Genomic DNA, 13,838 nt, shown 5'->3' with positions numbered 1-13,838 from the left:
GTCTTGAGGAGTCTCCTGAAGCCAGCAGGTCCTGGGTCTTTCGCAGGCGGATGGGGAGGGTCTTCCAGGTTGAGAGAACGATCTGCCGTCGGCGGTTGCTCGACGGATGCAGGGGACAGTGGCGAGGGTTTGAAGGTTTGCTGAGAGGCCGCCATGTTTAATGCGGCTGTTCAGCAAACGTTTTTTTTGTGCGGAACCAAACTGCCAAAGTTGGAGTTTGTTTTTGTAATACAAAAAACACAATGCCCCTGTCACACTGGGAGTTTTCTCCAAGGGTGTAGGGTTCTTTTTTCTGTTGGCGACCACCAGACCTTTCTTGCAGATTCCAGATGGACAAAAAAGTACATCACAATGCCTGCCCTAAATTGGGCGGTGGCCTGATGTACTTTGAGGGGTGGCGCCAAGTCAGTTAAGCTATTGGTTTAACTTTTCTGCAGGAAGAGCATGCATGGGTACCACCTTTGGATGCACAACTGCCTGCCCAACTCCAAATAGAGTGGCTATACTGTCGGTTTGGACAGTGTACTCTTCCACGTTTGTTGCAAAGTAGTCTGTCCACCAAATTCCAAATGAGGCACCAAGAATAATTATTTTACAGACACAACACAGTGCACAATTGGTCCTCTCTAGCATGGTTTTTTCAATGGCAATTTTTTTTAGCAGGGCTTTCAAGTATCCTCAATTTATGTATGAATCCCTCAGCCAGTCCTTATTTTTCTATGAATTGTGGTACTCATGGTCCTACATTGCTTAATAATAAAAAGGACTACTACTACCAGAAATCAGAGCAAAAACTAGACTTTATGTCGAACTTGCACAGGACATCCGGAATCTTGAAAGGTCTTCTGTTGTATAAATAAATCCTGCTGGTTATCAAACACTTTCAGCGACCCAATTTAGTGTGAAAATGATTTAGGAGCCTGCTCTTCTTATGGTCCCTCCTATAAGCTCAATGATCTATGGGGCTAGGAACATTAATTAAAGACGAACTGGCACAAGGCGGAAAAGAGCTCTATGAATGCCCCCCTTCCTGGTCCACGCTAACTGCTTCTGCTTCTTCAGTATCGTGGATCAGCTATTTTATTTATTACTTTAGTTAACCTATAACCAGTTTACAGTTAATATTTATTTTGCTCATTTCATAAATGTTAGAACTCGCGCTCTCAATGTATATTTCGCAAAGAATGCATAATTCAGCATTGATATAGTAGATGTGGGCGTGTTGCTCTACTGAATACTAAAACCCTGAAAAATTTTCAATTAATCCACAAAAACCATGTATAGGCCAACTTACACCTAATGCATTTAAGTGCAGATTATTTTCCTGGTTTCCATGCGGAAAACCAATTTGGATTTTACAGCTCATTGACTTGACAAGCCCGCCCCTTTTAAGTGGAAATTCATGCAGGCTAGGGGTCTGAGACTTTTCAACTACAACCATGTACTCAGGAAATTTGGGGAATTTCATATTTCACGAAGAGGCAAGAAGTTCCTCGAAATTTCCTGATACTGGTATAGTTAAACTAGCCCATTTTCTGCAGTAGGGTCTTGCTCAACAAGGACCGGAACATCAGGTTGGAGAACTTTGCGTTTTGTTTTGTCAACTCACCTGAGTCGCACCTGAGTAGCAATGGGGGCAAAGCATGGCAACCACTTGGCTAAGTTATCTCTTTACTCGCCCCCAGAGGTCATGCCATTGTTCTACTGTGAATGGAGAAAAGGAGATACATGCTTGTACGCTGTATAGACGCTAAAACTAGTCGACAGATTAATTGGGAAACTGACCAAACTCTTTGATCTTACTTACCTTCACTTTTGGAAAATTAATCAGGAATATTAGATTTACGATTATTTGAAATATTTAGCATTGTTTTAAATAATTATGTATCGCAGCTAGTGTTTATAATTATTGTAATGCTTATTTTAATATTTCTAAGCAATAAAAAACAATCTTACTGTTGTCGACATAAAAAAAAGAGTCAGCACAGAGATAGATATTGTCTAACTTGTGACCAGAATTGTTCTAATTGTGCTATTCAGGGAAGGATAAAAGCCAGGAACCTGTATGGATGATATTGTATAAAAACTGCTGTTACACTCAATAGTTTTAATATTTAAATTGTATACTTTTCAAGTAGAGCAGAAGTACATAGCCATCAGTCCGTAAACATATTGATATCAGATAGGAGAGTCTTGATAGAAGTGCTTTACAATACTTGCCCAATCATTCATATTCAGCAACAAAGTGCTGCGGAGATAGATACCAAATTGACACTTTAATAGTAATTTATACGACAGGAATATGGAGATTTGTAAACTCATTGGAGCCATGGAGAATGCAAGTGGGGAGAAGTTTGTGTCTTCTTTTGAGCACCTATACAAGATGTTTCAAGGTACCATGAGATGACTCTCCTTTGTTAGGTCTCGCCTGTCGATGCGCATGCGCATCGAGCAAGGCGAGAGTATTGCGAGTTATCCACTCTTTATCCACACTGCAAGGAATCGTGGCGATTCCTTGCAGTGCCCGTGACTTTTAAGGTCAATGCGCATGCGCATTAAGCTTATGCGCATGCTCATTGACCTTAAAAGTCACGGGCGCGTGCATGTCCGTCTTTGTTTACCCGCTCCGCCCCCTCCCGCCGTGTCGCCTTGCCTACTCTCTTCCACAGCCTCCCCCAGCTCCGCCCCCTCACTACTTGATTGCACGGCCGCTAGGCCGTGCCTCCCCTACTCTCCTCCCCCCTCCTCCCCTGCCTGCCTGCCGCTAGCTGAGTCCTAGCGTTGGCTGAACATCCCGTGATTTTGGACAAATCCCTTAATCTTGCTGTGACCTTGTTTCTACTTTCAGCGCGGAGGCTTATTTCTAAACATGTTCACACTCTCGACGTCTGAAACGGGTGAAACAGGACTATGAGATTGCAAGATTTCTGCGAAAATTGGTAGTCTTAAAGAGCTCTGCCGCCCACTTTAAAACACATTCAAGACCTCACTAAGTGAGAGGAGACCCCACTGTTCCTCTACCACGAGGCATCAGACCTTTAAGACCGCAGCGTTCTTTCTGTTCGAGTGAACGCAGACCCTGTACAATACCACTCGTACGAGTCACAACCCAGCCTACTATAATCGCGCATCTTTGTGTGACACGTTCCGTGAATTCCATTCCCCGAATCTGTTGCGAAATACTACAGCCCACACTTTACCCGTGTTGTGACTGACTAGTTTTAATTTATTGCGGTGCCCATTTCATTTACACTATTTTTGTTCTGAAGTGTCTGCCATTTATTGCAGTATTGTACCTCTACCTGCACTTTGTACGCTTCTGAAACCTGCACACATATCACTTTTCCTCCTATAATGTACCGATTGCTACTTCATGTATTTTTGCTGCTCACCATTGTCACTATTCATTCACGCAACTCAACGTTGCCTTCCTTCACCTATAATTTTCTCCTCACGCATCCTTAATGCTCCCATCGAGACGCGCCCCGCCAACCCACTGCAAAGTCCGCGCTACCAAAACCAACAAACAAACTATCACCCCCGCATCGCTCTCCGTACTCTGGCCTCAGCAACCCCCTTCTCCACCCCCACCAGTCCCCTCGGCTAACTTGGTAGAGATGCGGCCCCGCCCGGGCTCCCCCCTCCCAGGACTTCCTCCTCGCATCCCTGCCCCCTCGCGCTGCTTCAACCCCTCCCCTGGCCACGGCACTTTATTAGGGGCCTAACCCGACCATTTGACTGTCATTGTAAGTCTCTTGCTGGAGCTACAGTCCCAACAAAAAATAAGCCTTTCGGCAGTCCGATGTCCCAGCTGCGTCTAGCTTGCTTTCTGTGACCAGACACACGTTTTTTGGCTTTTATTGAGTTATCCCCTCTGCTCTTGAACATTGTAAATCGCACCCTCTCTTCTATGGGTGCTAAGTGCTATATCCTGTATTTTTCTTCTTCATATATGACTTTGTTTCTATCACTGTGCTGCTCTCTGCAAATTTATAAAGCGCTCTGATACCCGTCAAGTTTGCGCTATAAAAAACGATCAAATAAATAAATACTTGCATGAAGTCCGTGTTTTAAATCTAGCGACTGAGATGTATTTTCTATTTTGTTTAGTTCATTTCGTGACAAAAACGTTACGAGTCATTGCCTGTGCGACTTCTTTTAATCTTGCAGAAGCAAGGCTGCACCACGCCACATCTTGTTCCTCTTTTACCCACTCTGACACTGTCCCGGGACCGTCAAAACCAGTTTGCCCAGTTTGGAAAGCTTCACTTCAGTGCTTCTCTCCTCTACCTGCATATCAACACGGTGGTGTGAGGGGGTGTGGTGTCGGGAGAGGTAGGCTGGGGGGAGGAGAGGTGTGTTTGTGACAACTCCCAGGGCTGTGCACAAACGCCTTTCATTTGCTCGGTTACCAACAATCTCATAGCCAGCTACTTAAGTGTCCAGGGAAGGCAACACGCAGGGCCGAAAGCTGCCGTTATTATCCGTAACGACCTCAGAGGGGACCTCTCAACATTACTCACAGAAAACAACTCAGAAGGTGGAGTCATTATACTAAAAGGAAACCGCACAGGCTTTCTGTATACTGTGACTGTGGGAGAATTAGTTAATGTTCCTGCGTTTGAGTTAGAGCTTTTAGATTTGTTTATGGCTTTTTTTCTTTGTAATTCTTTAGCATTGCCTACAGGAAACAAAAATGCTAAAGATTTAAAAAAAAAAAACCCATAAACAATTCTAAAAGCACTAACTCTAATGCTGCGAGACCTATTGCATTTCCAATGCTTGTTTTTCTCTTGTTACCTCTTTGTGCGTGGAAAGTATGACTAATTATGGGAACTAATCAGCAGCGGCCCATGAAGGTAAAGGCGATGGGGCCAGTTGGGGGCAGCGATTTCGACAGACGACAAGGGAAAATTATGTATTTATTTAATTTCCCCTCATCACCGTCCATTGAAATCCCCCGGCCTCACCACTCTTAGCTGCACAGGCCGTGGCTGGAAACAATGACACAGAAAAGTTATAGGAACCACAAACGGAGCATACATTTTCCTACATCTTTGCCCTGATTAACATAACATTCACACAATGCAGCCCAGCACCCAAAGTTGCAGCGCTGTATTGCGAGAGAGGATGATAGCAGCAAAGCACCATATCTATAAAGAGGTGGCAGTATCCTTCTCTCTCCCTAGCGCCGGCGCACAATCAGGCTGCCGAGCACCATGCTCATAGTGCTAAGATATCTGCATGAGTCTAGCATAGGTTTTGTACTGGAAGAGTTCCTTTTTATGGCTAGACAACGTTTTCCTCTTCTGATATGTGCTGTAAAGTCCAGCACACATGCAAAGTGTGTAAAATTAGGAAAAAGGAAAGCCTTTTTTTCCTTTTTAACACCTGCCTTCAAGTGGCATATTTATTTGCTGCAAAACCTACTATAGTTAGATAGGGTTTTGCGACAAAAACCATGGGTGGATGTATGGGAATGCCTATGTACCATCCTTGTAACGCCCCCTTGATGCAGAATAATGAAGAGTAAAGCAAAGTAGAACTTTGCACTGTTTGCGTTATTTTCAGGCAACTTTCCAGTGCATGAAAAATTAAACATTATGCACAGGTTTGTATCACTGCTGTAATGCAAATCTAGTCAAAATGTTTGTTAATCTGGGACAGAGAATTTAAATTCAATAAATAAGTAATTGATGAAGTATACTCCTTAAAAGATATTTTCCACTAATCTCCTTTGGGTAGTACTATATCTCCTTTGCTGCCACAGTCCATGTAAGCGATTTAGAGATAACAGCTTTGTAGCCTAATCGGCCACTAAACTATGTAATATATGTACGGCTTGACAGTGTAAAGATTCATAGTTGTTTTTGAGATCGCAGTGGTGACTGCTTTCGATTAATTAAAAAAGTAATAAGGATTATAAGAAAGGTGATGGGTGGATTGTTTTAATTAATCTCAGGCGCTGACAAATTCTACTTGCCGCGTGCCAGTGTATAATTTTTTTGACCACTGGGAAATTCCAGGCAAGGACTACCCTCATGCAAATCAGATTTGGTCCTGCTCCAGTAGGAACAGTTTATCCCAAACTGCTTGCATGCATCCCATCTGAATGGGAAAAGAAGCAGTACCAGACCATTTTCGGCCTATTTGGGCCTCATTATTGAGGTGCCGTTTTTTAGTGAGCCCATGAAAAACAATGGAATGAAATGACGTGATTGCAAGTGGCTGTGATTAATGCAAGCATTTCTTTCAACATTTTGTTTATTGTTTTAATTAAAATTGTAAAACGTGACATTTCAGCACAATAAGATGTTCGGATATTCAAGGGCCCAATTCTCTTACGAAATATTCAGTTGTCATTAGCAGTAATAAACCTGTATTTGGGCACACCATGGGGTGGTCTTCACTTTGCAGTTACATTTAAAGTTTTTTTTCATTTCCAGGCAGAATGGTGTGGGCCTTGCTTCAACATCCGCCCGTGTTGCTGGCATTATTGCCCCATTGCTTTCGCTCTTAAATAAGTACCATGAGGCCATTCCCATGGCTATCTACGGCAGCTTACCCATCGTTGGCGGGCTCCTCTGCTTCTTGCTCCCTGAGACACGCAACAAAGAACTTCAAGATCGTACTGATGAGAGCATCGATGATCAGAGGTGGGTGTGCTCACAACCACAGAACCACTTCCATCCTAGCATAAACCACAATTCCCTCTACCATACACACACAACTGAGGGGCTTATTCGTGAGGCCGTTTGTGGTGCAAGAGTGATGCAAACCTTAAGACAGGTTGCTTTTTTACGCAACGCAAAGACACTTTGGGGCATATTAGCAAGCTGAAGTATTGCCGCTTTTTCGGCGAATTGTGCCGAGAAAAGCAGCGATACTTCCAGCGCCCTATTAACAAGGGCATGCTAACGCCTGCCTCAAGCCCGTTTTGCATGTCAGCGAGAAACATCGCTAATGACATGCAAAGTGGGCGTTCCCACGTCCAACCACATGTAAAATGTGGTTGGAGGTGGGAACACCCTATTACCAAGGTAGACGTTGGGAGAAGAAGACCTGCGATAAATTGGTTTATCGCAGGTCTCCCAACGCCTGCTCTGACCAGGTGTTAAGGCATTGATAACATGGGGGTGTGGATCATAACGCTGAATTCACCCCCCCATATTATCAAGGCACACATTAGCGCGTGAAAACAACGTTTGTTTTCATGCGCTAATGTTCCATATCGCCGACTATCGCCGGATTTAATTTTGCCTACGTGTTGCGCATTGATAATTACGCGCTAACACGGCGAAAAAATCCGGCGATATGGAAATGTGCGATGTGCGTTATATAACGCACATCTAGATAATATGCCCCTTTGTGTGGCTCTGAGTGACTTAAAAAATCGGGAGTAATGGAATGCAGTACTAATAGTTGCGCTACGTTACTCTACCCTGGTCAGGGAACCCATGGGCGTTGCATGGGTGTTCCCATGCAACCCCCATGGATTTTGAAGCATCCCCAGATTTGCAAGAACTAGTAAACCTGGGGATGCGCCAAACTATTACACATACCCAGGGAAGGCCTAAAGAGGAGATATATATGCATTTCTCTTTGTTTTGTCTTCTTTCTATGTATGCTGCATTCTGCAGCACACATGAAAAGAGGAATATGCCTTCCAGGAATTTTTTTGTGCAGGAAGGTGTCCTTTCCTGTACAAAAACAATCCTGCTTTCGTTGGCGTAATAGTTATTGTAATTTAAGTTTCTAAAGAGAGTAAATACCCAAATACGATATAAAATTAAAGATACTCAGAAGCACGAAGACATAATCATATGATGCTTCAGAAGCAAACTTCGTTGAATTCTCTGAGAGTTTAAAAGTTTCTTTAACTAAGATTGTCAGTGTACATTTGCTTTCAGTATGTCACCTTTTAGCAAAATCTTAATATGACTGTGGACAATGAACATTGTTTTCAACCCAGATTAGATTCATACAAGCGGCCACACAGAATAATAGGATCTAATGTTTTCAACACAATAGTCATTTACCGCTTTGTATTGTTTTGTACACTGTGAGATGAGCAAAAAAAAAGTTGATTATGGAAAATTGATTTTGAGTGAGTCAATGAAACCCATTCATATGATACGGATATGCTTTTTGTATCACTTAGGTCTGTGAAATCTTTGAAAGGATGCCTGGAAAATGGAATTGAAAAACAGAAAGTGCCCATGAAGATCACTCGCTTTTAACACAGCAGTCACAAATTATAGCGTTTGGACAGTCAACAATGATGACATAGCCCCTTGCAGGGAACTGGCAATAGGATTGGTTGAGACAAGGTTGATCACCTGGCACATTGCTGTGTGGTTAACCCAGCCAACTACGACTCCCTGTCTAGCAAAAGCCTTGAGAATTGGTTGGTACAGACAAAAGAAAGACTTACAGAGTATATTACACAGCATGCTTCCTTGCTTCTTTCGCTTTCCTCATGCCACAATGCTGCCAAATGTATGGAATGTGGAAGCTGTATTGGGTGAGCACTTACATTTATCCATGCCAAATGTTCAGCAGTTCCTGGGAAGTTAATGAGAGGGCACATTTTTCTGGCCATTCTGAGAAAAAGCAGTCCGCCATTTTGAGGGAGAAGACCGTCAATGTATACAGCGTGTTTCAGATTACTTGTCCTTTTACAAGTCTTTTTTTTTACATTTAAAACTCTTTAATAAGCTTTCTTTAAGCTGAAAATAAAGACTTTCAAAACTTGTTAAGTAGCCAACGTTCTCTCATCAACTCAATTCCTGTCCAATTGCCCAGGTCAAACAGGATTACTTTAGAGGTCATCCCAGAGTCATTGGATGATCATCCAACTACCATACAAGTCATTTTCCCATCATCAGACATCATCAAGCTCTTGATCAGCAAAGTTTAGAAACTTGAGCTTGATGACCTAAGGAAGAATTGAAAACGAGTATCTAATGACTTCACAAGGTGTTACTATTCCTGATGACTTCGGGAGGATTAAAGAATTCATATCTGATGACTTCACAAGGTGTGAATATTCCTACTGACTTACATAGGATTTAAGAATGAACATCTGATGACTTCACAAGATGTGACTATTCCTGATGACTTCAGTGGGATTTAAGAATGGCTATCTGATTACTTGATAAGATCCCATTGTGCTTGATAATTTGAAAATAAACATCCAAAACTCCACAAGGATATTTTCTTTTTAACATGATGAAATTGCTCCTGATGTTTTGAGAATGATTTGTTGATTACACCGAGAATACACCCACCATTTGGTTACGTTTTTTGTCATAAAAGTCCAACCTGCTGTGTGATTTTATAATTATTTGCTGATTACTACTCAGTGAACATTATTTACGTTTTACATGACTTTTCTTTAAATGCAAACTAGCATACAGTGTGCTTCATAAGATATGTAATAACAGTCACAGGTAAATACTTTTGAGTTTTTTATTTTACATTTGTATTAATTATAATTAATATTAACAAATATTTTATGATAAAATGTTCAAAACATGTTGATTTTAATTTCAATTTATCAGTTGTAGAAAGGACCAATGGAATTGAGCAGCAAGGGAGTATGAAACTATGGGGCAGTATTGTCTAAACCATGCAGCTGGGAAAAACAAATTATGAATTCAAAGAATGCAAATTTTACCGCACTTTCTTTGAAATTTAGCTACTTGACATTTTAACAAGGTGTTGCAGACTTGAGTAACTTGAAAGTTTAAATGCTTTGTTTAACTGTGCAAAGTGTGATACTGCATAGTAAAAAAAAATATGGCAGCTCCAGCGTAATTCTACAGCAGTGGGAAACCATTCCTGCTATGGCGACTTTCAATGGGTGGACTGTTGCCACTTGGCTGTCATCTCCATCTTAGACACTACCTGAAACATGTCTCCTAATCAGATTCAGAGTGCAACATTATGCACCATCTCCTGTTACTGACCTAAGTCACTTGGTATTATGCCCTCATAGATATTGTTGTCAGAGCTTGAGCATCACCCCAGTCCCCACACTTTCACGGTCAACTGCCCTACCTTGGAAAGCCAAAGGCTAGGACACCCTGAGGCTGGAAAATAGCCCAATGAACAAACTTCAGGTCAAGTGGTTAAAACTTTGTCTTGGTGGAACTTTGGAAGCATCAGCACCTTCACAGAGGGTGAAGTGTCCTGACTTGGTGGGTGAAGGGTGATTCTTCACCTGCCTCTATTTTCAACACATAGAGGTATGGATACATAGTGCATCCTATTGCTTTACATAACTATACACATACTCAGCCGCCAATTGCAAGCACTTTACGAATCAAAACTCAGACCTACTGACACTTTTCTGTGAATAAAACCACACAGCAACGTGATAGATATCAGAAATGGCACCCTTTTGAGCAATAACAAGCTCTATAAATATTTTGTAACTGCTGCAAACACCTACAATAAAAAGCCACTAACCTACTACACCTTAATGTCACAACTACAATACAAATTAGGAACATTGCCATCAGTTGGTATTTTTCTCCCTGTCTGTACATACTTTAACAGTAATTCTCAGGAGAGATCTCTTTAAAATGTGTTCTGGAGCAGCCTCAAACTGATAATTAAAGTAAACAAAGGTGAAGACATGCTAAAAATGAATACAGATTGGTATTTGTAAAGTTATCTTTAAGTATCATGTCCATAACGAAAATAAAAGAGCTCTAGAAAGAGACAAGGAGGGTGAAAGTGCAGTACAAGTTAAAAGGGTCAGAAAAGGTGACAACTGGCCAGATGGAGTGAAAAGATTAAAATACTATCTGAGAAAAACAAATGAAAGACCTGAGCAAGTAAATGAGGTTACTAGTCAAACTCAGTCTAAGCAGATGATTGTGAGAAACAATCGAAGAAGTCCAAGACTGAGAATTTTGACCAATAAATTCAAGGGTGCTTAGTGGACTTACATAATATTGGAAGACTTTCAACATTTAGATTTAAGTGAAGAGACCGAGGAAGAAATAAATACTGCACAGATTGATGAAGGGAAAGTGAGACTTCCTTGAAAACCCAGAGTTTGAATTTGCAAATAAACAAAAGAAAAGAAGAGAAATCTTCTTACTAAAATGGCTAAAAACAGGGTTACTGAACGACCAAAACGAAGTTGCGCTGAAAGATGTTATAGAGCTTGTATATGTAGCATTTTGTTAGTAATCACAGTATGGATATTGCTAACAGTAGCAGTACCTTATTTGAGTATAGCTAACAGAAAGAATGAGACAGTTAATAGTGGAAAGATAGCTACAATTAGAGGAGATAGGGTCGAATTAGAAGCAGCAGATGAGATAGATGTACATCACACAGTGACAAATAATGACACATTATTAAATGTCTTCACAAAGTTGTTATTCCAATAAGTAGATACAATAGAGATTAGTGATTGTTATGTATGTATGAAATTACCAGCTTCAGTATCAGAAGGTGTCACATACCACCACTTGCCTTTAACATATGGTATTTCATGTAGTATATTAACAAGTTTGTTTTATAGAACAGGGAAACTTCAGTATTATTATTCAAACTTAGATGTAGTATTTTCAGAATTTCCTATTCGAAAGAATATGAATCCAGTACTTAGTAGTCAAGATGCACAATTTATGGGTGAATTTTTCTTAACAATGATGTCAATAGATTTAGTGAAGGCTTACAAAAATAATCTAACATGTATATTACGTAAAGAAGAGAAGCTGTTTTTGAGTTTAGTTGCGGAAAGGAGACAGGATTTCCAAAAGAAGGCTGCTGAACAAAAAAAAATGTACCTCCATGGGCTGGCAAAGAAGGAATTTATGTAACTGGCAAGGCTCATGCTGCAATGTCCCTGGACTTTACGAAGAAAGGGAAAACCTGCCTCCATATGTTAAAGACAGATTATAATAATGTATTTATTGGTTCCAGTGAATGTAAACAAAACTTCCTAATTTTGGGAGGTTGGGGACTAAAAGGGGGAACTGATACGGTATTTCCTGGGGTTTACTACATGTGTGGGAATAATGCTTACTACAAGCTGCCTGCATGGTGGTACGGGAGTTGCTAATTTGGGATAGTATTTCCATAAATATATCATGTAAAAAGAATCACTGGAAGCAATGAAAGCACTAATGAACTAACACGAAGAAAGAGGGATATTTTTCAGAAATTATAGGTGACATTTTTGGTGCATTGATACTTTCAGTGGAAGTCATTCTAAATTCACATAGAATTTGTCAATTATCAACAGTGGTTCATCATCTCGCGACTAATACTGCTGGGGGTTTCTTGATGATTAATACAGAAATGGTTGCGATTAGATCAATGTTTTTACAAAATCGACTTGCACTTGATATTTTATTAGCAAAAGAGGGCGGAGTCTGTAGCATGTTCAAAGTCCAACTATGTTGCACTTACACACCTGATAAAAGCAGGGAAATTAGAGGGTATTCTAAGAATATTACAAAACTTCATGAAGATTTGAAACCATTGTAGGTTGACAGTCTATGGGAAAGACTAACAAAGAGTATTTCTTCAATAAGGACTTGGTTTTTCTGATTTAGGGAAAAGAATTTTAGGTCAAATAATTCTTCCGTTAGTTGGTATAGCAATAATATATTTAACAATAATGATCTGGTGTAAATGTTGCGGAAACACAAGAAAGGGGAGGTATGAAATGAATGGAAAAGGAAAGAAAAGGAAGTTTGAGGAGATTCAGTTAGAAGAAAGGAAAGTAAAGTTATATAAAAAGATCAAAGATTTGGAAAACAGGGGGCGTGGCTAAGCCATGCACCAAGATGGTCGCACACCGCTGAATCTCTCCCGGCCGTCGTGACATTACAGCCTTTTTCCTGACTCCCTGACTCCAGTGCGGCCAAAAGATATGTTGCAGCTCGGGAAACGATGCGGGGACACTCCGGCATCAGCAGCAGCCATTTGAAGTGATTGTGAGCAGCGGGGCAGGCAGGATCGGCATCGCGATTGGCTGGTGCACAGCACAAGATGGGGGCGGTGACGAGACATCGGGAAACGAGAGCTGAGACGGAATGGGCAAGCGGCATTGAGTCCGGACGGGGGCAGTGCGGTGAGTTGCGGGTCACGCTCCGGGGAGCTGGGAGACTGCACACCAGCCTAGCAAGCGCTCCTCTGCTGGGGGCTCCGTTCGACCTCCCACGCAGTGTGCGCTGTGTGTCCCCATAGGCGCGAGTGCCGGGGGGCGCAGGGACAGGGCCTGTGCGCACATCCCAGTGTAGGTCTCGACCGTGGCCTCTCGTATTCCAGCTGGGCCGGCGCTCTTGGGGACGCACCTACCACTGTGTGCCGGTGCCTGGACGTGGCCTGTGCCGCCCCCCTTCCCCCCCGGCCTGGAATAATCATAGCGCCACCTGCACAGACTCCCCAGCCTTGAAAACACTGGCGGGGATTTCACGCTTTTGCCGCTTTCCAGGCACATCACCGCCACAGGCGAGACAGTGAGACCTGTACAAAACGCAGACGCCCCGGGGAGACTCCGTTCTACGGGGTTCTTCCTACCATGGACATGGCTAAACTGGCTGCCGATTCCACATACCCCTGAACTTTCCCCTAGTCATAGAACTGTCCTGCACACTGGTCAGACGTCTGCGCAGTGCCGGACTAAGTCACCTCTTCATTAACTGGTTCGCAAGCGCGCCATTTGTCGCACTCCTCCTGTGTTGCAGTCAGAGGCCCTCTTCTTGTTTCACCGGCGCAGCGCGCCATGGGCCGCAAAGACCCTAAACAGTGCCTGCTCCCCTTTGAAAAAGTAGCAGAGACCACTCACGACCAACCCAGCGACATGG

The 13,838-nt window shown here is 42.2% G+C and overlaps 1 protein-coding gene across 5 annotated transcripts in view; it reads left to right on the top strand.

The window, feature by feature from the left end:
• LOC144786225 (solute carrier family 22 member 13-like) overlaps positions 1-9,289 on the top strand; it is a 418,586-nt gene extending 409,297 nt beyond the window's left edge. For all 5 annotated transcript variants that reach the window (XM_078665254.1, XM_078665255.1, XM_078665257.1 and 2 more), the window contains 2 exons: positions 6,447-6,656; positions 8,162-9,289. In XM_078665254.1, coding sequence (XP_078521380.1) covers positions 6,447-6,656; positions 8,162-8,240 — 289 coding nt within the window. In that variant the 3' untranslated portion in view covers positions 8,241-9,289. The remainder of the gene's footprint in view (positions 1-6,446; positions 6,657-8,161) is intronic.
• The last annotated feature ends 4,549 nt before the right edge of the window (positions 9,290-13,838 follow it).

This window comes from Lissotriton helveticus, chromosome 10, assembly GCF_964261635.1.
Source record: "Lissotriton helveticus chromosome 10, aLisHel1.1, whole genome shotgun sequence".
NCBI classification, from domain to species: domain Eukaryota; kingdom Metazoa; phylum Chordata; class Amphibia; order Caudata; family Salamandridae; genus Lissotriton; species Lissotriton helveticus.
Note: the sequence above shows the minus strand (reverse complement) of the source record. Positions and strands in the feature narration are given on the sequence as shown.